This window comes from Esox lucius, chromosome 14 (genome assembly GCF_011004845.1).
Source record: "Esox lucius isolate fEsoLuc1 chromosome 14, fEsoLuc1.pri, whole genome shotgun sequence".
In the NCBI taxonomy this organism is placed as follows: domain Eukaryota; kingdom Metazoa; phylum Chordata; class Actinopteri; order Esociformes; family Esocidae; genus Esox; species Esox lucius.
In genome coordinates this window covers 20993382-21020916 of record NC_047582.1, presented here as the reverse complement: position 1 = coordinate 21020916, position 27535 = coordinate 20993382, and the positions used below count along the sequence as shown (strand labels likewise).

Here is a 27535-nt window from a genome sequence, read left to right as displayed (position 1 = left end):
TTAGACTTTTTGTCTTTACCAGCTTTGCGTTCCTGAATTTAAGCAGTTTCTTTCATTCTTCCTTGCAGATCCTCTCAAGCTCATGCTGAAAGATATGCCACCAGTCTGAGGTCCTATGAGCTCTGGATCAGGTTTTCTTTATGGACCTCTGTTAATTTGCTCCTTTCAACCTTCCTTTAATACTGACCAGTTCTGATATTGATCTGTTATGATCTGATATTTGGGCTTCATTCAATCCATCTAGTGAAGTTCAACTTTATTGTGCAAGTGAAATGGTGATTTTTGATTGGGTGACCACATTGAGCATTTATCAGGAATGCAGGAACATTGCCTTCACATTTTAATAGCAACCAATAAAAAAAAAACGCAACCAGGTAGACTTTGGACATTGACAGTCTAGTGTCTACAGGACACTGCACACTATGGCCCGGTCTGAAGGGGCGCGGTGGTGCAACAGCTCATCATGGTATTGAGGGGCTCAAAATTAATTTTGGAGTGAAGTCGGTTGTGTTAAAGGCAGACATTAGGTCAAACAAGTGAAACAATGTATAGAATTGGCACTACTCTTGCACTACGGTTTTTAAAGCATATGTTTATGCAAAATATTCTGTTGAAATGGACACCAGAGTGTGTCATTTCATTAGAGGTAGTATTAATTGGCTTAATGCTGGAAGAGCCATGTTTCAGAGTATTAAAGCAAGGTTCTATGACCCTGAAAGGCCACCTCCTATACTATGTTATCTGTCTAACACTTTGCTCCTTATGAGTCCATTAGAGGAATGACTAATTCCAGTGAACTGGTCAATTTAACAGAATCAAGTGGTTTCTTTTAAAGGAAGTCTGCACTGACCATGCAACTGAGCAAAGCATTGAAACTCTATAGAGTTTCACATTTATTCAGATAAAGGTGTTAGAACCTTTAGTAGGACATAGACCAGCCTTAATCCTCACCTAAAACAGAAAACCCTAACCCTACAGCTACAACCCTAACCCTGGACATAGAGCAGCCCTAATCCGCACCAAAGACAGAAAACCCTACAGCTACAACCCTAATTTCCTCACCACCACCAGCCACTGAATTCCATTTTAACCCAGGGAACAACAAAATAATAATGAAAGAATCCTTTAAGCAGAAGTACGTCATTGAGTCTTAATCCATCTTCAAAAAGATGAAAGAGTGGAAAAAGAAGAGAGAAGGCAAGAGATGGGAACCCGATCCCCAGCCCCATTCTGTCAGTGACCCCACCATCCTCCACGTACACTGGGTGTGAGATCATTGTCAGCAGTTTGTGAAAGTGAACAGGGTGGCAAGACAATTCATCTCTCTGTGGCTTGATGGCCCAGCAAGCAAGTGTCAAGAAGACAGATGGTGTTCTCTGACAAGACATTTTACAGCCGTGGTCCTGACCCTAAGAAGGTCAGTGTCTCCGCTAAGGTTCATCCAATGCTGAGCATGGAGACGTGTTGATGAGTAAGCTACAGCAGTTTGTCATTAGCTAAGGCTAAAACATCTCACTATAGGCCTGGATACTCCAGTTGATATGTCCAGGTTGATTGCAGATACGAACTAACTACCCACTACGAAACTGTGTTTCAACCGCAGGAACCAGAGTCTAGAACCAGGAACCAGGAACTATATTTTACCCCCAAAACAGTCCCTGCTCGGGAGATAGGACTTTCCCAGAGTACCAGAACTTTTGGGGTGGGGCTTGCGGTGCTGAACATTTCAGATTGGTCGAGTAGAGTAGTAGAGTTTACTTGTATAATATCATGTTTTAACAAGGCCACCCATAATCACACAATATTGACAACATGTGACTCTTCTCAGCAGGCCTACTTACATCAGACCAACATGGACTTGATGTATTCTATTTTACAGCAAGAGGAATCAGCCCACAAACAACCAGGTCATGAGGGGATCACCCATTAAGTTGAAAGTCCCACCCAATTGACTACATTAAAATGCTAGAAGGGGTTTTCTCGCTGTCATCTCCTCCAACTGTCTTTATGTCTCTGCAGTTAGGATTGACCTTTTTAGGATTTCACCTCTTTCTCTCACTAACCCTTTTCCCCTCTCTTTCCCACTCATCTTGATGTTTCACAGTGCTTGAACTCAGAAATAGAGCATTTATAGTGGTATTTGACTCTCATCCTACGAGGTCTGGAACACTTGATTTTGTTCAACCTGATCATTAATTGAACATACGTGGTACCCCAGGTCTAAATCAGTCCCAGATTAAAGGGGCTTTGAGGTCCACTTTTGAACAGAATGTGTTTACCAGTGTGTGTGTGTCTGTGGGCAGACTTTTGTTTGTGTGTGCCTGTCTGTGTGTGCATGCACATCTTTGTGTTTGTGTGGTTGCTAGTGTGCACGCATGTGTGAGCATGACTGTGTGTTTGTACTTGTCTGTACGTGTCTGCAGTGGGTGGGGGGGGGGGTGGGGCATTTGGTTGGCTAACATATAATTACTAATTTGTCAGTCATTGTTGTATTCAGTACTGTCGAGAAGGTTAATGGTTTTTAAACAGAAGAATTGCATTGATGAAGGGTTTCATGTTTTTTACTCTTTGCAGTTTTTTTTATACAGCATTGTGATTAAACCCTTCTTCCCAGCCAATCCCGTTCCAGCCAATCGCCTTCTGCGAGGCAGGCTTTCCTCCTTGGCTTATTTTACCTGGATGATATTATATATAGCAATGCCTTAAGGGGCGAAGTTTGCTTACTGTAAGAAAGTATAATGGCAGCTAGAGACCAGGACGACAAACTGTCATTTCCTCCCTTGTCTACTACAGAATACACTACAAAAATAGCAAAGCGAAAGAAGGCTTAGACCAACTCTCTGTAGCTAGCTACCAGAAACCCTAAGCTAACATTAGCAAGGCTATGAAGAACGTCGTCGAACTCTGAATTAGTGCTTTTTTTGGGACAGGTAATTATATTTTTCATATTTTGATTCGGAACTTGATTCTTTATCGGGCATTAGTGCAAAACGGATGAGTAATTTCAAAATGCTGTAATTGGGTTTTTTTCTGAAAACATAGCTACAGTACTGTAGTTAGACACATTTATTGGTTACATTTGAAAAAAATGTAAGCTTCACTATCTGGCTAAAACATTGCCACCATGCAACCAAAACTAAGAGCACAGAAATGGAAGGACAAATCTAAAAGAGAAGGTCTAAATATGTGTAGCAGTTCAGTAATGGCTGATTAGGACTGAGTAGGTTATGAATTGAAAAGATGTGACATAATTAATTACCTGTGTTGAAAACAAAGGGATTTGACTGTGGCCTAGTTATGAACTAAAGCATTAAACAATAAAATGTTTATGACTTGTTTTTTGGACAGTCATTTAATTACTATTAATAAAAATGTTGGCCCATGGTTTTGGTTCTAAATGTTAATTTCTGTCCCGGGCCCTGTCATTCTTGTCGGCGTCCCTGCGTGTCTGTACATGTGTGTGAGGGTGTGTGTGTGAGGGTGTTTGTGTGTGTGCACCCAGAAGCATGAGCACATACGCAGGCAAACACATCTTTTCTCTTCCTCTTGTGTCCCTCTGTTCCTCTTGCATCTGTTTCTTACTTACTTTCCTCTCTTACTTTTTTTTATATCTCTTACATTCTTCTTAATTCCATCTATTTTTCCTCCACCGTGACCTGCTTTCAGCTCCTTCCTCTCAAACCTGTCCTTTCTCTAAATGAGGACACCATGGAAGGGCACGTAGAAACAAGATGGGAGGGAACCCAGAGAAACAGAAACAAAACGGCACACCTGCAGAAACGAGCTTTTCTAAGACTGCTGACTCTTGTTTTTGTTTGTTCTCCCCTCACTCTGTTTATTCCTTCCACGCTCCGGTAAACAAGTGCATGTGGATCTGGAACGGGTGCTCACGTTCCTCACACAATCAGCACTTCCAGTCTGCTAACGCAGTGGTTTGGGCCCCCGTTTTCCCCCACTCTCCTGCCCCCTCTGGGGTAGGTCCACAACACAAGACTAAAATAGCCTTTGATCTGATTTAACAGTGTGCAGCGCCAGCTGGTAAACACAATTTTGTGAAATGAGGGCTGCAGCGTTAATCTGGTTGAAGTTGATCAAAGCTTCTTCATGCATGTTTGCCCTTGGGATTTGATCATTCATCTACAGTCGGCTTGTTTATTAGGTACACTCATCCAGTACCTGGTCAGGCAACTTTGCCTCCAAAACAGCCTCCATTATTCAAGGCCTGGATTCTACAACGTTGGCAATGTTTAAAAGGGGATGTTGGTTCATCCTGACACAATGGCTGAGTCCTGGAGATTGAAAAATGACAACTTGCTCAGTCTTAACCCAACCAACTTGTTCAGTCTTAACCCAACCCAAAGCTTTTCTGGGTTGAGGCCTGGTGCCTGGTTTTCTGCTCTTCAGGTGTCCAGTGTAATCAAATACCCCTCTGGACCCATTTCTTCTTGTTTGTAACTGATAGCAATTAAACCTGTTATGGTGCACTGCTATAATAGGCCATCTGTGACGAACAACAACCAGTTCTGTGTTCCAAGATGCCATTGTACCCTCCCCTGATATACTGCATTATTTGGCAGTGCATTTAATCCCAACATAAAATCTTTATACAACCCAGTTTTCCAAAAAGTTGGGAAGCTGCGTAAAATGCAAATAAAAACCGAATGCAATGATAATCCTAAATAATATAATCCCTATATTTAATTGAAAATCCTAAAAAGACAACATATCAAGTGTTGAACCAGAGAAATGTTATTGTTTTTGTAAAAATATATGCAGATTTTGACAGGGCCATGTTTATTACTGTGTTGTATCTCCTCTTCTTTTAACAATACACTGCAAGCATGTTGGAACTGAGGAGACCAACTGCTGTAGTTATAAAAGAGAAATGTTTTCCCATTCTTTTTTGATATAGGATTTCAGCTGTACAACAATTCGGGGTATCCTTTGTTGTATTGTTAATTTCATAATGGGGCAAATGTTTTCAATGAGTGACAGGTCTGGACTGCAGGCAAGCAGGTTTAGCACCAATACTCTTTTACTACGGAGCCATGCTGTTGTAATACGTGCAGAATGTGGTTTGGCATTGTCCTGCTGAAATAAGCAATGCCCTCCCTGAAAAAGACGGTCTGGATGGCAGCATATGTTGCTCCAAAACCTCTATATATTGTTCAGCATTAATGGTGCCTTCACAGATGTGCAAGTCACCCATGCCATGTGGACTGATGCACCCCTATACCATCACAGATGTTGGCATTTGAACTGTGCGCTGATAACAAGCCAGATGGTCCCTTTCCTTTTTAGCCCAGAGGACGCGTCCTCCATGATCCCCAAAAATAATTAAACATTTTGATTTGTCAGACCACTGGAAAGTTTTCCTCAGTCCATCTAAAATGAGCTTGGGTCCAGAGAAGGCGCTGGTGTTTCTGGATGTTGTTTATGTGTGGTTTCTTCTTTGCGTGGTAACGTTTTAACTTACATTTGTAGATGCAGTGGCGTACTGTGTTCACAGACAATGGTTATCAGAAGTTTGCCTGAGCCCATGCAGTAATTTCCACTACAGAATCATGTCTGTTTTTAATGCAGGTACACCTGGCGGCCAGAAGGTCACAGCCATCCAGTCTTGGTTTTCGGCCTTGTCCCTTGATTACAGAGATTTCTCCAGATTCTATGCATTTTTTAATGATATTATAGACCATAGATTATAAGATCCCCAAAATCTTTGTGAAAGTTAACCTGAGAATGGGGTTGCCCTGGTAAGTTTCATACAGAAAAGTCCTCAAGGCCAGTCTGTAAGTTAGCTGGACCCTGGGAAAAGAGCTAGCGTCTAAATACTGCAATGCGGGTTTGATTTAATTAAGTCCTGAGTTGTTTCACACAACTCCAGAGGAAATCACCTCAAGAGGTTTATCACCCTTATCCTACTGCACTGCCCAGTTTCTAATGGATTTAGAGTCTGTGTTCATCAATGAACTAACACTCGCTCTGAGTGGCTGGTTGCCCTGACAACACACAGACTGTCTTTGGTGTCCACCGGTGTGTCCAGCAAATCCAGGTCTTCTGAGCTCCTTCAATCTCAGGACAAGAAGCAGGGAGGCAGCAGAGTTGGGAGAGACACGGGCCAATACGCGGCAAATGCTAATGTCAGAAATGTGGTGAGGCACAGTGGCGTCAGAGGAATGCTAAACAGGGTTGACCCCAGAGTGAGCCTTGTCTGCTATTCCTAGGATTACCACAGCCAGCCCAGGTTTGCCTACACTCCAGAATAGCCCTAATGTTCGCAACTGGTGAAATATGGACCTCCTTAATAGCAGGATGTAATCTTTAGATCAAGACCAGTTGATTTCTAATGAAGTACAATATATCAAATGTGGCACATCTCTCTCAGTGCAGGGAAGCAGAGTGCTGTCGTTGCCATTTAAAGAGTAGAGGTGAGAAGAATTTGTACTTTTAAATTCAAGTGATGTTTGTGACATATTTATTGCCTTTGACAATGTCCTTTAGATTGGTCCAAAATACACTTAAAAAGCTAAAAATGTTGTAGTCCATAAAGCAATTAGATGTGGTTCAAATAACCTTGAAGATCCTTTTCCATTTCATGTTAGTATTGCTTCCACAGCATCCAGGGGAATAACGCAGTCATGGCATGACATATCAATAAGCTGGAGATAGCAACAGGGGACATACTGCATGGCTCCCCTGTTGCAGTAAAAAGGAAATTGAGAAAGATCTCAAAGCCTGTTTTCTGAGAGTGAACCACCAACCGGTTTGAATTATTCAACACACTGGTTTTAACCAGACACACAGTAAAAAAAATGAATTCCACAAAAAGTCAACGCTCAATGCATTTTATTGAACATTGCATTAAATTAATATAAATCTAAAGATCTGTAAAGTAAGCCAAATCCTTATTTATCCAAAGCGTAAGACATCCAACAGATACACAAAATGTAAACATTTACTATATGGATCTGATATGGGAAACAAAATGTATTCTCACTGTGTTGTAAAGCAGTTACTGTGCAGGTATGACAAGACACAGTGGCATTTATCAACCCATTCTCAAGGGCCGTTCAGGTTAAGGTTTCTAAGAATGAATTCACATCCAGATAAGGGAGCCCTACCACTCTTCTCTCCTGTGCCCCAGTCCAAAACCCCACTGAACGCCAACCCTTACCCTATAGTGACCCCCTCTGTTGAACAGAACACCACTGACTTTAGAAACCAGAAAGAAAGGATGTGAGATGGTATTAAGAGGGAGTGTATAAAGACACTGTAGTTTGTTTTCGATCCACACAGTGGCACAATTGCTTAATCCGTTTGATTTCTGTCACAAATTATTACTAGTCCTATCTAGTGCAATGTCATCTGGACTGTCCTGTCCTTCAGCTCTACAGTCTACTAACGGCCATTAACTCACTGTTAAAGACATAATTCAGATGACTAGATTGACAGAGGCAGGGTTTTATTTTTGCATTTGTGGCCTCTGGGATTGGCTGAGAAAAGACATGGGGGACGTTCCACGATTAAATTGTGATTGGAAGCAGCGAACAGCATGAAAGATAATATGGATGGATCAGGACTATTCATGCAGTGCTTACAGATTATGTACAATCAAAGGCATCACAATTCAAATCATAACTTCAAGTGGAATAATAAAAGCATGTCAATTTAAGGAGTAGGAGGGATTTGGTCACAACATTTTCCAGTCTATTTCACCCCCCCCCCCCCCCCCCCCCCCTTTGTATTGGACCCAGACTAGCTGAGTCTGTACTGTAGAAAGACAGTTGAACTTCCAGTCATCCATTTGTATTTCAGAGTGCTGCAGTTTTAGCCCTACATGTGGTTGCTGTAGAGCAAGCCTGAAGTGTGTGGTGTCTGCTTCTCCTGTATAAGACTCCGAAGTGGCTATCTGCTGCAGGCCACCTTGTCCTCTTAGGCTAAGGAAGTAGACGGTGACCCCACCCCCTCACCCCGTAGTCAACGACGAGTCCGGGGGTACCAGACCTTCAGCAATCTCCTCTAACTCATCCAACAGCTCTGAGAAGGAGGGTCTCCGAAATGCATCCATCTGACCAAAAGGACACAGAAGAAAACGTGCTTTGACAGTTACCTAGATGGCACATGCAACTGTTTCTGACACTCACAGTTTTTAGGCTAACACTATTTAAAGCGCGTTATAGTGCGGTCAATGCACATTCTAGTGCCACGTACTAAAAGTAAAATGCCATTTCCAGGTATATAATGTTCTTCAGAATGAATGAATTGTCTGAACGTTGTACACAGGCTCTTATAATCACTCCCTAATGTTGGATCTCAGTCCCTGGCTGATTCTTCCTCACACTACTTCCTCGGACACTCACCAGACAGCAGCTGGCGGACAGCTCAAGGATGCGTTGTGGACAGCCCTGCACCATCTCACCAAAGGCCTTCACATCTAGGCCATAGTCCTAAACAGAGAGCAAACATGACGTCAGATGCATTGTACACCGGTTATATAACCCGCGTACAGGTCCAGACTGCATCATTTACTGGCTACAGTTTAGAGATCCAGGTCAGACGACCGATCCGCTTCACGGCAAACGTGGCAAGTTGTGAGATCAGCACTGTCATTGCAGAATACTGTTCACCTCTCGTCTTCTAACCAGCCACTCCTGATGAATTCTCAGAACACAAACTAAATGGATAGGATGGCAGCTCAACCGTGTCACTGTGCAGGCCTCCCATTTCTAATGACAAATGTCACAAGTAAATCAAATTTAGGTGAAACCTCAACGAGCTCATTAGTCTCTCTGCTCCCCGTCTGTCTGACCTTGCCGTAATCACCAAGCCCAGAGACAACAGAATAGGACAATGTAGATGACTCATTTCACCATCATCTACATACAAATGACACTAACGGCCTAATAAGTAACAGTGCTGTCAAGTCACTAGACCGATAATTGTGAAATTATGCAGCAGGATTGCATTCAATATAATGTCTGAACTGTGGGGAATTGAATGTAACTCACTGCTCAGTGTCGTGCATCATTTCCACATACAACAGTCTAAATTAAACCGTGTGCTTCATTGAGTGTATTAAGTGTGTGCATGTGTTTGCACGTATGTTTTGTGTTCACCCGTGTTCTGGGGAGGATCTCAGGATCTGCAGGAATCCGGCCCAGAATCTCACACAGCATTATACCAAAGGAGAAGACATCCACCTGGAGACATGAGTGGCAATCAGCAGTCTAAACAATAACAAAGGGCAACCTTGCCACTGTTTCTATAAAAGGCAGAGGATGGGGCTGGAGAAATCCAACCACATTCAGAGACAGAGCTTTAGATACAGGGCTTACAATTTCTAAGACTTATTTCATAATTGATTTAATACATTTTGCCATTAATCTACACAAAATGTCCCATAATGACAAATCAAAAACACCTTTTCAAAATGTGTGCCTATTTGTTGAATATAAAAAACTGGAATTTACTGGGCAAATAAAATATGTGTATAGGTAAAAGAAACGATCCACTCCAGACTGTTCCTTTAGTTCGTGAATTCACTTGAATTAATTGCCAGTTGATACATACATTGGACTTAAAATGAAAGGAAATGAAAGTACATTAACTACATATTTACTCATTCATTATTATATTTACAATCATAATGAGCTGAAGTCAACCCAGTATAAAATCCAATATATTTGGATATATATTTCTTTACTTCAATATTTGTAGTAAATGTAAACAAACACTGTAATGCACAGAAAAGTATAATTCTGATACCATGGATGGTTGGTCCATAGCCCTGTCCTGACATTTCTGTGTGGCTCTACGTCTCCAGCACTATGCCTCAACTTTTTTAGTAAAATAGCAACGAGGGAAATATTCCATTGTTTCCACTGCTAATTGGCCAAAAGTAGCGCCCTACAATGAATGGGTTGCTAAAGTTGTCTGTAGGCTGAACATACCTTGCGGTCATAGGGTTCCCCTCGAAGCATCTCAGGGGCCATCCAGAAAGCAGAACCCACCAGAGACATCTTCCTCTCAGGGTGGTTGGCCGGCAGCTCCACCATCACCTCCCTGGCCAGACCAAAGTCTGTCACCACCGCTTCCCTGCCCCGGGACGTCTCCCGGATCAGACAATTCTGAACACATAACGTTTAGATGACGTTAAGACGAGAGTACTGTACACACACGCACACACACACACACCGGTCAGACAACAGTAGACACTTCTGCACAACAGAATATCACATTCATCATATTCACATCACTTTCATTTAGCTGGTGTTCACTTTAAGGAAATAGTATAACTTGTTCTCTCACACAGCCATACAACACGGTGACCACAAGAGGTCAGTAGAACACCTTTACATCCTCACCACGGGAACCAGAATCCTAATTCTATCAGCACATCTTTTGTGTTAGAGCCTCACGCTGGCAACCTAATTCCATAAAAGTACTCTTCATTTTCATTGGTGATTTCATGTGTTTATCAAAGTCCCATTGACAGTCATTTAGACAGTATCTGCATCTAGAACCATTGTCAGAGTATCTGTATTCCTCTATGACCTCTCGACCCCTCGCGCTTCCGGAGTGCCCCAGCTGGTTCTAGTAAAGTCCTGCTTCACCATGGCTCTGTAGTCACAAAGTAATGGGACAAGGGGAGGATTACAGCCACCACAACAAAACAGTCCAGTATCACCAGAGATGTGGTTTACCACCGCGGAGGAGTTCACCCAACGTCAGTCTCCTGTTACTGGAGGGCTGTCCAGGGGGTGTTAGCGTACATGGTAGTGTTGTATAATACACAGACAGGAGACAGATGGACTGGGCCTGTCTTTAGTTCGATCCCTAATAGAACCCTTTTCTCTAACTAATGCACTGTGTTTGACATTTGGGATGTGGTCTTTGAGAAGGTCTTTAGCAGGATCAACTTCTGGGACGGCCCACAACTGACACAAAATCACACTTTGTTGGAAATCCGTTGGAAATCCATCAACTGTAAAACTAAGTCAGTACTCAGTGGTATGTACTCATGATGTCTTGACAGAATAACCAGAAACATACTACTATCATCTCCTACACAGTGCTATCCTTTACAATACCACATTAGTCTTTAATGTGCCCTCAATCATCCTCCATCTCACGCCTGACCAGGATTATGCCAAATTAAATGTATGCGTTTTCTGTTATTAAGAGCCCAGAATGCATTAGATCGGTCACCACTAGAGTTATCTGTGTTTGTCTACCTTGGAGTTGAGGTCTCTGTGATAGATATTCTTGTAGTGCAGGTATGTCATGCCTCTGCTGATGTCACAGGCCAGGTCCACCTTCTCCCTCCAACAAAGAGGAATGTTCTCCTGGGCCAAGAGGTCTTCCAGACAGCCCCCGCTCACATACTGACAGAGAGACAGACCATCAGTACCATATGGATCCCACGTGTCCGTAAAGCTGGACTATTCAAATCCAGTCCTGGAAGGCCCAAACACTTCTGGTTTATGCCTTCACCTGGCATCTCAGGTCCAAATCAGTCCCATATTGTTAGTAGAGTATGAAGCCAGAAATGTTTCAGCCCTCGAAGACCGGAATTGAATAGACCTGCCATAGAGACCCTATATTCATTGGTTAAACACATATAAGGGGAGTATTGAAACAATTAGAAAAATGGGAAAATTCGCCTTTTTAATGGAAATCTGTGTCCCATTTTAACAATATGTTTACCGTCACAACGTCTTACTCACTTGTACCCCAAACCAAGGACTTTTGGATGTCCTTCCGGACTCATCAACATCAACAGGGAAAATGTATCTGGTAACTATCTAGGCTAGTGTCTAGACTTAACCCTGTGTAATATGTGGTTGCACCACTAAAAGTAATTCGTATACAACTACCTCCCTTGTATACAGAAAATACCATGACCAGCCTCCCAAAATCCAGCCTCCCAAAATCCAGCCTCCCTAAATCCAGCCTCCCAAAATCCAGCCTCCCTAAATCCAGCCTCCCTAAATCCAGCCTCCCTAAATCAAGCCTCCCTAAATCCAGCCTCCCTAAATCCAGCCTCCCTAAATCCAGCCTCTCTAAATCCAGCCTCCCTAAATCAAGCCTCCCTAAATCCAGCCTCCCTAAATCCAGCCTCCCTAAATCAAGCCTCCCTAAATCCAGCCTCCCTAAATCAAGCCTCCCTAAATCCAGCCTCCCTAAATCAAGCCTCCCTAAATCAAGCCTCCCTAAATCCAGTTTCCCTAAATCATGCCCCCCTAAATCCAGTTTACCTACAGCAACATTCCATTAGTGAAGTTTACCTTCACTTCGGCAGTGATGAATTCATGACGTCTTTGACAAAAATATCTTGATAATCAGAAAACCAATAATGCACTCCTCCCTAAATAAGTATACAGTTGTCCTGAGATTGCACAGAACTGGCAAGACCTTGGATAAGTGGGGACAGTTTTGAATCCTGTATCACTCAACACATTCATAAAAATTGTATTACCTCTTTACTTAGTGAACTACTTAAGAAGCAAATTCCTGTGTTTGGCCTCCCTAAGCTGAACATAATAAATTCCTCTCTATCCTTTGGATGTGGACCAAGTTTTCTTAAAATGGCAGAAATAAAGTATCTTTCTGAAAACCCTAACTTTGATCTGGATAAATTAAACATTAAGCTCAGCAAATAACAAACCTCTTTATCCTCTCAATTATTTTAGAAAAAGCTGTTTTCCTGCAACTCACTGCCTTCCTGAACACAAAATATGGAAACCCAATATAAAAACCCATATTGGTCTGTACGGACTCTGTAACTTCTGATTTAAAATAACATTGATTGATTGATTTAATTTGAGATGATCAGATGGAAAATATTGTTGCTGGGATTAGCAGCATAGAATATGCTATAAACTAGTGCTAAATCTTCTGGTGACCAGCCTTTATTATGCTTCTGAGAATTTGGGAATAACCAACTCAGAATGAGTTTGACACCCTTGACCTAAACCCCCAAAACAGGAACCACCATTTGATGAACAGGTGCCATGACCAACTAACAGATTTAGGCCTAAATGTGGGTTATGAAGCAAATAATAGAAATTTGCTTGACCACCATGAAGCCTTCTTATAGATCTTTACCACAACCACTACATTTTAGTCCTGTGCCACATTTGGGACTGTTAAATACTTACAATGCTGCCATTACTCAGCATTAATCAACAACACTCACAATCTCAGCTTGAAATATTTGCAGCTTCATGTTGTTCTTATACAAACAGGGAAGTTGATCACAAAAAAACATACCTCCAGTATTGGGTAAAGCTTCTCTTCTCGCACACAGATTCCAAGGTACCTGTAAGGAATAACAAGGCATAATAATGGTTTGCATTAGCATCAAAGGGTCACACGTGCACATCTTCCAGTGTTTGGGATGTGTGTGACGGGGGGCAGACCTGACAATGTTAGGGTGTGAGAGCTTCTGCAGTAGACTAATCTCTCGTACAATGCTGTCCTGGTCGACGTCCTTCTTATAGATCTTTACCACCATCACTTTCTTTGTTGTACTGTGCGACACCTGGACAACAGAGTCATATATTTACAGAGCTGCCATTTCTCAGCACTGATTGAAAAAAGTAGGAGGATCTCACTATTGTGCATTTATTCCGGTGTGCAAGTTATTCACAAGGCTGGATTTGGATGAACTAAAGCCAGAGAGATTGCACACTGGTACAAGTGTCTTAGCAGTCTTAGTGACTGGCTGGAGTGACTGTCTCTGTTAGGCTAGACGGGTTCAGTGGTAAAACCAGGTTCCCTCCCAGCTGTATCCTCTGCTTCCATCCCAAATGGCATCCTATTCCCTACACAGTGCACTAGTTTTGACTGGAGCCCTGGTCAGGAGTAGTGCACTAAAGAGGGGACAGAGAGCCATTTGGACGCAGACTCTGACAGGCAGCCTGGCACAGGTTCTGAGAACTTTCACGGCAACTGAATGCAGGCCTCCACCTCTGTTTCATTTAGGAGGTTATATCGCCATATCTGATCTGTACCTGAACATTCAGGCACAGGAATTCAAGGTAAACACAAACATGCAAACAATAGCAAGAATCCTTGCAGGATAGCCTTGCTACGGGTTAACTGTGACCTGACATGGCCTCCAGGGAAACTACTGAAAGGACTTGATGCTGACAGTGTTTATAGTGTCAATAGTGTGTATTAAATATTTGCCTTTACAGACAGTACGTGACACTGAGACAGTGTTAGAACATGTGTTCCTTTATTTCGTGAGCCTGTAAAAGCTTAGACAAGCATGTCTGGAGTGTAATTACTGGGGCACGTTACGTCTGCTGTCTGAGGGGTGTTTAAGAGATCAGCAAGCGTCATGTTGTCACTTTTCACCGTTGAAGTTGGTCATAAAGAAAACTTAGGTTACGTTGGATAATAACATTTAATTTGTAAAGAACATGTCCTCCTCTCACTGCAGATGACACTTTCATTCAGCCGACTTAAATTGCTAATTGTAATTCAAACTAAGGTGAAATGCGATGTGCGTGGTTGTATAACTGCGAACAAGCAACTGAAACGAATACAGACATAATTCACTTTCAGCCATCTCGGAGGGTTCCTACCTTGTACACCTTGGAGAAGAAGCCACTCCCAATAAGTTCTGCACTGAAGTCTTCCCAGAATTCCAATTTGCGGACGGCAGTCCGTAGTTTTTGCCAGCGGTCCACCTGGCAGTAGGTGTCTGCTGCCTCTCCGAGCAGCGTGGGGCTGCTGGGTTCAGGGGTCACCTCAACTTCACACTTCATCTTGGAAAGCTCATCTGGAGAAGCACAGGGTCACAGGTCCAGACAGTCTCAGACATCATGCTATCCTTCATTGAAATAAAATCATTACTTTGTTATCCTTAAATATAAGAGTATCAGAAGAAAATGTTTTTGATTTAGGTCAAATGTTGCAGATTTTACAGAGAAATACACCCCCCATGGGATTATGGGATTACAAAAACCCATTCACTTGGGTTTTTGTAATCCCATTTACAGCACAGTTACAGCACAGTTATAAATATGGTAACAAGATGGTTTCTGCTGTTGTGAACTTGTTAAAAGTGGTCTTTGTGGATAGAGTTGTAAGGTTTACTTTATAATTCAATGTTTTTTACTTTATATATTGAAGTGAGACTTTAAAAAGTAATTCTCAGCCAATATACAAACAAATTAAAGGAAAAACCTGATTAAAAGAGTGGAGGAATATAATTAATACAGATGCTTCCATACAGATGTACTATATGATACAATTAAACAATTAACATCCTATCATGCTCTGTGGCATGTAGAAAATGCTGAGCAGGCCCAGTTGACCTTGATTTTGGTTGGAGGAAAGGAACTATGTGATTCTGAAAGAGAGTTATTTGGTCTCTTCCAGGATGACAATGCCCAAATCCACAGAGAATGAGGGAGTCACTGAATGGTTTGATGATGTGTGTCATATGTTATTGTCTTCACAGTCACCAGATCTCAACCCACTTGATTAGTCCTGACAAATCTTTTACCGAAACTTAAGCAGCGCACCATCATCAAAACACCAAACGAGTGACTATCTTTTGGAAGAATGGTGTTCCATCACTCCTGTAGAGTTCCAGAGACTCGTAGAATCAATTCCAAGGTGCATTGAAGCTTAACCCTAACCCTGGTCCAGAACAAAGAGTCACAATTTCAAACCCTTCATAAAAAGTGTTTGATTTAAAATAATTTTCAATAGTGAATATTAAAGGGAAGGTTTACCTGTTTTTATATGGACTAGGTTTTAGTCCATCTGTGCTTGTGGTAAATCCTGTAGATGTTTTTGTTTTACCTTGTTTCCTTAAAGACAAAAATGACTGGCTGAATCCAGAGACACTTTTGACTACAATCCATATTTATTAATTTATTTATTCACTGTGCCCTCCAGAACTTTTAATAAATAAAGAGCTTAATAAAGATGTGCAAAAACAACCCCACATTGTGAGATGGATGGTTCGACAGAAAAAAGTATCTCCAAGTATCTCCAAAACGACATCTTGAATAGAAACCCATTAGTCCAGGGCCTCATCAATACAAAAACAACAGTGCCTGGAGATGGCTAAACATAATCATACCTTTGGTTCAATATGGGTTCTATGAGTATTTGTCTTGTCTTTATGAGAAGGCTTTCTTCTGGTAATATAACTATCAATTCAATTAAAGACAGTTTATATGCGTTATTCCTTTTATTTTCTTACTCGGTGTGTAACCTCAAACTACAATCACATACGTATGTAGCCTTGGTCTACGACATCATCACAACAGCATATGTCAGTGCTGCTTTCAGTGCCAAAGCATGAAAACAACTGATTGGAATGAGGCCTTGGGAACTGTATTTAACTATTCAAGGGCAAACAACCATCAACAAAGTTTTGTTTCATCAGTTTCAATCAGACAAGCCTCTCATAGCTTCTGCAGTGATCCAGAGTAGAGTTCTGCTAAATATTTCACCATGTTGATCAGATAAAATATGCATGACAAAAGTGTAGTGGCAGAACACTTTTGTCAGTGTCATTATCTGAGGCAACAGTAGCACACAAATTCCATTAACCAGGAAGAAGTAATGAGAAACTAGATCCTTAAGTATTTTGTTTTGAAATGTCCTCTGATTACATCTGATAAGGTCCCTTTGACATTGAGTGGGTTGGGTGGGTAGTTTACCCCTAAGGCAGACAGTTCACCATGATGGGACACACTGACATCTGTTCAACATGACTTGCCAGAAGTGCCAACTGTCAAGTTTGCAAGTTAACATATTTCTTACTTCACCCCGAGGTCCCGCAGCAACCCATTTTCTAATTTCTTCCAAGGGCCCTGAGAGGGCTTATTTTTGCTTTTAACTATTTTAGACAACATTCCCCTAAATATGAATGTGGACCTATACGCAATAGTATGGACTGCCAATAACGTGTTCAGGTTTACGTATGTAAGATATATATGGAGAGTTTGTGTTGGTGACGTCGACTCCCTAATGCGGCTATACACAGGTGAAAGTGCTGAACTACAAGTAATGCTTAAGGGTAAATGTTTGACAATGCCAGTGTGGTTAAGATTAGGATTAAGTTTAGTGAGAAGGTTAGATAACAAAAAGGTTAAATAACGCTTCCAGTGTGATTAAGTTTAGGATTAAGGTTAACTGTAACCAATTACTTGTGATACTGTTCTTTATTAGAGTGTTTCTCACTAAAAACATTGGTTCTTCACTAGTCTTGTGTTCGATAACCAAGCGCTACACAGTGTTTTGTGGCACAATGTTTTGTTAGTGATAACTCTTAAAAATCTCAATGGAACACATGTAAAATAGTATCAGACAGAGAGACACAAGCATTTGGTAAGATTTATAACAGGGTTTGTTGGAATTAATCTAAAAGATATTGTAAGACTACGAACAGATGTCTGCAACGATGATTAACAAAAATAATACAAAATGTAATGATGTAATGACAAGGAAATCAAAATAGTCATGATGAAGAATTATGATGAAGTGAGTTTCTTAAGAAAAGTTTACACCATTTTAATTTTATGTACAATAACATTCATGTCACACCATATGACAATTGTAATGTCTAAATCTTGTTTTATATACTCATTATTTTAGTAAGTATGTTTAGGTAATATACTGGTTTGTCATTTTATCTAAAATCCAAACAGTAACTGTGGGCAGATGTGTCAATGTTGATCAGAATTATAAACTCAACGGACTGTACAGTGCAGTTCCTCTATTTTGCTCTCTGTATTTTCTCTGGCCCTATCTTTCATTTCTCTCTCTCCCTCTGTCCAGATACACCTGCGGTAGCCTTGCACTGACGTCATTGGACAGACAGCAGTCATTCTGGAGTCTGTTTTAACATGATCCAGACCGTCGACTGGGTTACACTTACATCATGCAGCACACAGCTGGAACTCTGGAGCCTGTGTTGCTGAGCTCGTGAGGGAAGTCCTGGACTAATGGGAATACTATGGATTAGTTGGAGTGACAACCTGTATTAACAGCTCCAAGTAAACAATACCAATGTTGGTAACTAAATGTTCAATCATATTTAAATGGCCAAATTATTTTAGTATTTGTCTTAGGGAATTGAATGGATGAGAGACGGACAGACATTGAGGGAGAAACAGCTCAGTCTGTGTTCGTGTGTTACGGAACACAGGCCCAATGTGGATAAGACAGATATTTGATCATGTCAGCATGGTGGCAGCTGGTTACATCACCACAACTCAGAAAAGCCACCGTGGCCCAATCCTTATCCATCTACAGTGTGACGTGGGCCAGCCAGTAATGGCCTTCATTCAATTTATCTATGCTTCTTTGGCGTCAGCTACATCCAATCTCCTCTGTGTGGTCCTAGCAACTACACTCCACTCAACAGCCATCAGCGCAACGAGTGCATCACTCAACCCCAGGCGCTCCCTGCAAACCCCGGGCATCCTGACACTATCTACTTACCAACAAGCCTCCCATTGGCTCAGCGTGAACCACAATGAACAGATGACTGACAATGTCCTGGAAGACTAGAAACTGAAGGGGGCGGGGGCTTCCCCAGGGGGGTGATTATATCATCCATGATAGGAGGAGAAATGTTGAGTCCAGGCTGGGCACGTAAACCTGGAGTCACTGACGATCCATCTACAGGCTGTTATGGGAATCCCCATCAGCCCATGTACGTCCCAGGAGAGATTGAGGGGTTGAAGGATTTCACTAGAGGGATGGATATGAAATCCACTGAAGGATCGCCTTATTCTCTTTCAGACTGACGAATCTGGTGCAGTTTGTTTTATCAAATGTATACATTTCAGCATAAGCCTCTCCCCAGTACAAGGCGTGCTACATCAATTATGCAGGTTTTCAGCCAATAACTAATCATATGTAATGATCATTTATTGATTTTCCTCTCTGTAATCTGTATCTCTCTTACAACCTTGCTGTCAAATCAACAGAAAGATATCCTTAATGGATTATTATATTTAGTCTCAAACGTGAACATGGTTCTTTAGATGTTGGACAAATGACACTGCATGAGGTGCGGTCTATTTCGTCCAGCAGACACTCACACACCTTCAAGTGCACACTCACGCACGCAAGCATGCATGTTCACATACACACACACAAACAAAAACACAAAACTCTCTCACAAACTCTGTCATTGTTTTCAACACACTCCTAAAACCTGCTTGGATGTTTCCTTACCATTGCATTTTTCATTTCTCGTAGGACATAGAAGATTAACGTGCTCCTTAGTTTAACAGTTAACAGTGAAAGCATATTGTCAGTGCTCTGCACCTCCTCAAATCTCTCCCACTAAAATTCTCAGAGTGTGCAAGGGAGTGGGCAGATGCTGTGTGTGTGTGTGTGTGTGTGTGTGTATGCATACATCTCTGTGCTTGTGCATTTGTGTATGTGTGAGTGCGTGGGCATGTGTAGATTCATGAGAACCAGCAAAGCTTGTGTGGGCTAAACTGCCTTCCTGAATATAAAGCTGTGTAGTCATGTATGAAAAGTATTGCAATGTGTGCACTCTATTTGAATAATGCACAATTTCTTCAAGAAAACTGTATATTTCGGTATCCACATACAGTGGGGAGAACAAGTATTTGATACACTGCTGATTTTGCAGGTTTTACCACTTACAAAGCATGTAGAGGTCTGTCATTTTTATAATAGGTAGGCCTGAAAGACACCATACTATGGCTATAGGAAATGCTAAATTGCATAAAGGTTTTGTAGTAAAATAAATAATTGTGAAGACCAAATACTTGGTCAATGTCAACTTGTTTATTGAGACAATGTTGAGTTATTAGAATAACGTTCAATGGTGTCAATACTTTAGGCCACACAATCATGTGTGTAATGGTATTCTGACACAGGGCTTACGCAACACACTGTCAGTCTTTACCTGGCCATGTCGATCACAAGAGGAATGGAACGTGACAGACTGACATGGCAAACCATACCAGCTACTGGCAAGAGAGGGTGGAGAGAACAGAGAGTACCCATAGGACTGGGTGAGAGAAGGGAGTGAGAGGGGGAGGAATTGCAACAACAACAGTACAGCGGCCAGCAGCCCAGCCTGGCTCACTTGCTATTGGCTAAATAATTCAGTGTACTGGAACCTTAGAGCTGTTGTTGCTCCCGGCCTCCATCTCCGTCCCTGGCCTATGACAAGGCTCTCTCAGGTTACCTTCTGTCACCCTAGGTGCTTTGGCTCCTAGGTTCATGACCTGCTGCTTCCATAAGGTGTGTGTGCTGCCTGTTTGTGTGTGTTCACTTGTTTGTATTGTTGGGACAATAGTAAATGCCCAGTAGTTGCCTGACCACATTCACATCTACCTTTACACAAACCAGGTATTCATTCTCCCTTTTCCCTTACTGCAGATTTTACAGAACATGTTTGTCAAGTGTTCTATCAAGGATGGCACCCTACCAGAAGGGTTCAAGGGATGGCACCCAACGTTAAAGGACTAAATGCATGGTTCCAGGGAAACAAGGGCAATACAGTTTTTTGCAAATAACCTTTTTTGTAGAAATTCTCCTGCACCTGCTAAGGAGTTGTTACAATGGGGCAGGGCCATTATTGCAAATTGGACATCTCAAAATGGGAAGCAGAGAAAAATTTGTAAAAATACTTATTTTACAATGTATAATAGTTTATATTACTCCCCTTTGTGAATAACTTCCCTCTCTTTAATATATCGTATCTATTAATGAGTTAACTGCAGCCACCCAGTGGCGTTTTGGGGGAATAGGTGCACAAAATGAATTCATACAATAACATGCTTTACGATGAGTTTAATTATATTCGAATTTGCTGAAGGTATGATGTGTTAAGAATTTTGCTAAATGTTTCATATGTTAGGAGTCCGCAAAAAACAATGTGATATGAATTGGGTTTGAAACCAAGTTGTTGTCTCTGCAATTCACCCAGTTACAATGCAGAGATGTTTCACCTTTACTATCTAAAGTAATAATGAAAGTAGAAATGTCTTAGCCTTTCCTTATAAATAAATGTTTTTGCCAGTGCAAGAACAGCCCAGGTGCTTTAGAAAAGAACAACCTGATGATCAAAGTCCCTGCTTTTCCTCACAGCTCTGCAACATTCCACAGCCCTGCTTAGGCAACAAGTTGTCACTCTCTCACGTCCACGAAAATGCAATGTGTAAAGAACGTCACACTAGATAGCAAGACATTATTTATTGTCCATAAGTAGTAGGCTGTTTCGCAACACACACAAATGCCCTTCCTCCAGCACCCCATCTATTGCAGCCCTCAAATGACAGCTGATGAGAGACACAAACAGACAATCACAGCTGATAAGTTGCACACGTCTCGATGTGCTACATGCAAAATTGGCATAAAAAAGGGTTTCTGGTGGTTTCAGTCCAATTGTGTGAGCAGGCTTTTCAAGTAGACACTTCTCACGTAAAAGTCTGGGCTAATGCTAATGACAAGTATAAAAGAAGGAGGCTACAAAGTTATTGTATATACTCTTTCGTTCTTAGGAGACTTTAGCCTTCACTTGTAATTTGTAGTAAGCTAATGGCTGCAACTCTTTCACAAGGTTAAAAAAAAAAATCCTTTTGAAATTTGTATTAGTATTTTCAAATCCCTGTTGGTTTTAAACACATACATATATACAGCTCCGGAAAAAATTAAGAGACCACTGCACATTTTTCTTGACTTTCCAAAAAAGTCGAAAAGGAAAGTTTTGAGTGAGGAACAGAAGGGTTTAATTTGCAGTGGTCTCTTAATTATAACCCTTCTGTTCCTCACTCAAATCCTTCCTTTTCGACTTGCAGTGGTGCAGTGGTCTCATAATGGTGCAGTGGTCTCTTAATTTATATATATGAATATATCTAAAAAAAAATTTTTTCATGAAATTAACACTGAACAAAATTATAAATGCAACACTTTTGTATTTGACCCCATTTATCATGAGGTGAACTAAAAGATCTAAGACTTTCTCTATGTACACTAAAAGCTTATTTCTCTCTAATATTGTTCACAAATCTGTCTAAATCTGTATTAGTGAGCACTTCCCCTTTGCCGACATAATCCATCCACCTCACAGGTGTGGCATATCAAGATGCTGATTAGACAGCATGATTATTGCACAGGTGTGCCTTAGACTGGCCACAATAAAAGGCCACTCTAAAATGAGCAGTTTCACTGTATTGGGGGGGCCCGGGGGGGTCTGAAAACCAGTCAGTATCTGGTGTGACCACCATTTGCCTCACACAGACATGCTCAATGGGTCACATGTCCGGTGAGTATGCTGGCCAAGAACTGGGATGTTTTCAGCTTGTGCATTATCATGCTGCAACATGAGGTGATGGTCGTGGATGAATGGCACAAAAATGGGCCTCAGGATCTCGTCACGGTATCTCTGTGCATTCAAAATGCCATCAATGATATGCACCTGTGTTCGTTGTCCATAACACACGCCTGCCCATACCATTACCCCACCGCCACCATGGGTCACGCGATCCACAATGTTGACATCAGCAAACTGCTCACCCACACGACGCCATACACGCGGTCTGCCATCTGCCCTGTACAGTGAAAACCAGGATTCATCCGTGAAGAGAACACCTCTCCAAAGTGCCAGACGCCATTGAATGTGAGAATATGCCCACTCAAGTCGGTTACGACGACAAACTGCAGTCAGGTCGAGACCCCGATGAGGACGACGAGCATGCAGATGAGCTTCCCTGAGATGGTTTCTGACAATTTGTGCAGAAATTCTTTGGTTATGCAAACCGATTGTTGCAGCAGCTGTCCGGGTGGCTGATCTCAGACGATCTTGGAGGTGAAGATGCTGGATGTGGAGGTCCTGGGCTGGTGTGGTTACACGTGGTCTGCAGTTGTGAGGCCGGTTGAATGTACTGCCAAATTCTCTGAAACGCCTTTGGAGACGGCTTATGGTACAGAAATGAACATTCAATTCACGGGCAACAGCTCTGGTGGACATTCCTGCAGTCAGCATGCCAATTGCACACTCCCTCAAAACTTGCGACATCTGTGGCATTGTGCTGTGTGATGGAACTGCACATTTTTGAGTGGCCTTTTATTGTGGCCAGCCTAAGGCACACCTGTGCAATAATCATGATGTCTAATCAGCATCTTGATATGCCACACCTGTGAGGTGGATGGATTATCTCGGCAAAGGAGAAGTGCTCACTTACACAGATTTAGACAGATTTGTGAACAATATTTGAGAGAAATAGGCCTTTTGTGTACGTAGAGAAAGTCTTAGATCTTTGAGTTCAGCTCATGATAAATGGGGGCAGAAACAAGTGTTGCATTTATAATTTTTTCAGTGTATAATACATTATCAAATTGGTGAAGGTTCTCACATTTAAACTGTATTATTATTTCCATGATTTCATGAGTAATTGAATCTCTCACAAAAAAGCTACAGAATGTGGCAGCATCTCTTGAATCCTGACTGATTAGGGTTGGAGGATTAATGAGAAAATAGAAAGGGGTAAAGCATTTCCTTGAGTTAGAGCAAAGAGCTTGAAATTTCTAGTAACCTTGAGCGGCTTAAGAATCAGAATTAGAATTGCCTTTGTTTGCCAATAACATTTACATAAACTCAGAATAAACTAACAGAATAACTTTAGCAGATGACAGAGCAGACAAGTGGCGACAAGCTAGTGAAAGCATGCTATGTCTCAACTGTGACCCCGTTCTGTAAGCTAACAGTGAGTCATTCACCCAAAGAGCCAGTGTCCAGGAAAATACTACAAGACCTCAGAGAAAACAACTACACTCCAATGACATCACAAGTATTTTGTGTCCTTCTGTCCAACGATAGACAAACACACACACATCCAAAGTGGCATAAGTTCCTTATGCAGCTGAATATGGCCGACATTACCCTCTGTTTTTACATCATCCATGGATGGGGACCTCATGGCAGGGTTCAGCCAGGGCTTCCGTGCCAGAGTTGTGCCACATAGAAGGGTTATCTTGCGCAGCTAAGCCTTGTATGAATCAACCCCCTTGTTCTCCATTGTTTCGGTCCACAAACCATCCCGCACAGATGACCTACGCACATTTATTCAACTGTTTTGCACCAACTAAAAACTCTATGGCTACAGTACCACAAACAATGTCCCAGTAGTTAAACCACAAAATATATATATGACTTATATTAACGTAATCAAAGACAAACCGCCAGAACAGAGAAAACGTAAGTCAGTCATGAAGGGAAAGAATCTTCTCTGAGTGACAATGGCTAGGTAGCTACAGGGAGGACACAGGGTCACAGGTCTGACCTTGTCAATGGAACAGACACTGCTGCTCCACTGATGTTTTTGACAGACATGCTTTGTGTAATAGCCTACATAACTGTTCCATAAGCTGTCATGGGTTCGTGCCGACGCGAATAAGCTCATATTATTCAATTATTCATAGTATATTCACACACGGTGCTGATAATTTATAACATCTTCAGGTATACAGGCTGTAGGCTACATGTAGTGTACATAGAGATACTTTTTAAATACAGTATGAATATTATAAACCATAATGTAAAAATTATATTTTGTCTTACCTGTCAAGCACTGTATCACCTGTAACCCTACAGAACATTCCCTCTACTGTATTGAGGAGTCTTCTGTACTGATGACCAACAATGTTGTATATTAGTAACTGATTTGTGACCTGTCTGTGTGGCACTCAGTAGCCGTTCTCGCACAGCTTCTGGGTACAATAACTGAGTTCCAACAACTTCACAGCAAAGCATCAAGCTCCCACATACTCTTAGGTGCCCTGTCCACCACCTACTCAAATATCACATGTCTCCTCTCATGCTGCCCACAAGCAAAATATATCAACAAATGTGGACTGGAATGAGAGTAATTGGCTGGAAAATAAGTGGAAAACAGCAGATTGTGGGAGATTACTGCATTCCTCACCACACACTCTGAACTCTGAAGTCCAAGGTGATTAATGCTGGTATTGTCCAATTAGCATTCACTGAAGTGAAAAGATTGCCTTCTCATCTTATTATGTTGTAATTACCATAATATGTCCACATCACACATCATATGTACTGTACCATCTATTTCTTTCACCTTGGAGTGTAACCTGATAGGAGAAGAACTCAAGACAAGTTAGATCTACTTTTATATTGTGGTGGCTTGTTTATGTTAAATCATTTGACAAGCCATACTTCAGTAGTCTATGCAAACTAAGCACTGAAAAACATAAAGCACTTGCTGCTATGATATATAGTATACCAACGTAAAACTGGGGGGCACAAATATAGATTTGAAGCAATGCTGTCACTTTCATCATTAGCTTTCGACAAAAACAAAATTCAAAGGAGGGTGTTAATGGAAAAAATTTGGAAATTAGGGAAAGGAAGAAAGTAGTATGAATGTGTAGACTAGAAACGTGTTACTTACTCCAGCGATTCAGTAAGCTATTCATATGCATATTGTGGGGGTGGGCAGGTGAACACAGTCAACCGCACAGTAGGTAGGCTAACCCAAGTAAGACCACCAGAAGTTAGTGCCTTTGTCCAGCCGCTGAAGGAGATCAGACCATACATAATGAACACAGAAGCACACACAGGCAGGAACAATGTAACCACAAATGTGTTTGTCAACAAGTTTCACTGCCACACAACAACATTCCACACATGGTGCTGAAATTATTAAGCAACAAGGGACATTGTAAACGTTACCTGTAACTCAAAGATGTAGCTCTTTCTTGTATGTTCAATTAATCGTAAATTCCTGACATGATTCCCATTAGATTTTGGCTACTGAGAAAACATAATATTAGGAGAAAAAAATTAGCTTTTCTGTAGTTTATACAAAGTTGAATCGTAAGCCAATCAATGATGTTACCACTGTTATTTGGAAATGCATGATTCAGTTACAAAATATCACAGTCTGGTTTGGTATACTACTTACTGCCTGTTGACAGTGTTCTTTTCAGATAAATTCCCTGACTGCGTAGTAGATGAACAGGTATCAAGACGCGAAAACCAGAATGGCGCGATCTCTGCAACACTTTCAATATTACTGTTTGCCAATGCGAATTGCTCACAAATAACAAATAAGCAATAAAAAAAACGTCATTCCGTCATCGTGGGTTTCAGCTGTTGTCCGGACAAAAAATAAACCGAAGCAGGTTGATGAAATGTATGCCTCATCTGTTGCTGCAATTACAGGTCACCACACCAACTCCGCTTTAACCTGTCACTAGTTAAAGTGACACCAATGACAGTCGTCGCTCTCAGTCCCCATAAAGCTAACCAGGACTGCCTCTGTTGTAAACTGTATGGATAAAGGTTATACACCATTTTCTCATACATTTTCACGGGGTCCCAGTTTCATATCACCCAAAAGGTTTCCCATTTACGCACAAGACAATTCACCCTACGTAAAAAAAAAAATAAAAAAAATAAATATATATATATATATACACACACACACACTTCCAAATATTGATCATCTGGTTATTGTGATATAGGCAAATAACTGAACGAATTTTTATAAAGGACTGATAAAGAAAATTAATATATTCTCTATATTTAATACATTAATTAAAGACCTTCAACAGGTTTGCTTGAAGCTGGTTAATATAACTCTCGTTATACATTCAAATTAGGCATGCGTAATAAATATTACTCAGCTAGAGTAGACTTTTTTTCTCCCATTCCAGTGGATGTGCCGTATCATGAAATGGGAAATCGCATAGGATTCCCCCAGGTGGTCATTTTTTGCAGCATGAAAGTATACAGCATATCAGAACCTAATAATATTCGAACAGAAGGGGATGTCAACTAGATTCCACACGTACAGTAAAGCTCCCGCTAATCCCTTTAATTAGATGGGAGCATATCTTGTATTATTGTGACTTTATGTATATTCGATGGGGTTGTTAGATAAACGCCTGTATTAAATTGTGAAATGTTTTGCTTGCCAGGTGAATATGCAAAGACAGCATAACTACCGCTTTAGGAAGTAAATGTATCTCACTTCCTCTCTCCTATTTGTATACACTCTGAGAGCACCCTCTGCTGTCCAGAGAAAGCACTTGACCGCACACTGGAAGACAAACTCCCATATGGTTTTAGTACATGCTGGGCCATTTATGAATTGTTCTCAAGGGCTTCCAGTGACAGTACAGACAAGAGAAACCACATAAAGGCTCACCTGCTACTTTATTTGGGTGTGGCCATATATCCTCACCTAAGGGATGCCCCAGAGCAAAATGTATTTTTTCTGGTCAGGCCAAGGGCAATGAGCAGGTTTGTTAAGTTCTTAGATGTTTGCTCTGTTGCTGAGTAGTGTACTGAACAATCTCATTCCACCAAAAAAAAAAAAACTAACTTTGTAGTCCTGTTTGGTCTCTGATACAGCAAAGGATGCAGGCTATACAATTGAATACCACTAGGCATTACCTGATGGCCTAAAAACATGACCAAACACCTAAACAATTTATCCCTGCAAAGCTACAATAATGTAATAAAGAAAGGACAAATAAC

At 41.3% G+C, this 27535-nt stretch overlaps 1 protein-coding gene across 7 annotated transcripts; it reads right to left on the bottom strand.

Annotated features, from left to right (window-relative positions):
• Positions 1-7719: 7719 nt before the first annotated feature.
• zgc:113162 (PKc_LIMK_like_unk domain-containing protein) lies at positions 7720-26370 on the bottom strand. Of its 7 annotated transcripts, XM_034297016.1 has the most exons (12): positions 25956-26370; positions 25724-25804; positions 25443-25565; positions 15753-15830; positions 14595-14791; positions 13422-13543; positions 13273-13321; positions 11235-11384; positions 9951-10127; positions 9117-9200; positions 8361-8447; positions 7720-8068 (listed from the first exon to the last, which is right to left on the bottom strand). In XM_034297016.1, exons 5-12 carry the CDS (start codon positions 14775-14777, stop codon positions 7967-7969), a joined length of 954 nt encoding a protein of 317 aa, XP_034152907.1. In that variant the 5' UTR covers positions 14778-14791; positions 15753-15830; positions 25443-25565; positions 25724-25804; positions 25956-26370; the 3' UTR covers positions 7720-7966. The 7 variants fall into 7 exon arrangements, with proteins under 7 accessions (XP_034152907.1, XP_010875779.2, XP_010875780.2 ...); XM_010877477.5 differs by lacking the exon at positions 15753-15830; XM_010877478.5 differs by lacking the exons at positions 15753-15830; positions 25443-25565.
• Between the last annotated feature and the right edge of the window lie 1165 nt (positions 26371-27535).

Excerpts from the sequence above, each read along its gene's own strand:
- zgc:113162 (XM_010877477.5), bottom strand. The coding sequence starts at position 25,473 with ATGCATATGAATAGCTTACTGAATCGCTGGA. Across the intron at positions 10,128-11,234 it reads ACAGAGACCTCAACTCCAAG|AATTGTCTGATCCGGGAGAC; the intron begins GTAGACAAACAC and ends TTATGTGTTCAG. Across the intron at positions 8,448-9,116 it reads AGATCCTCCCCAGAACACGG|GACTATGGCCTAGATGTGAA; the intron begins GTGAACACAAAA and ends CTCTCTGTTTAG.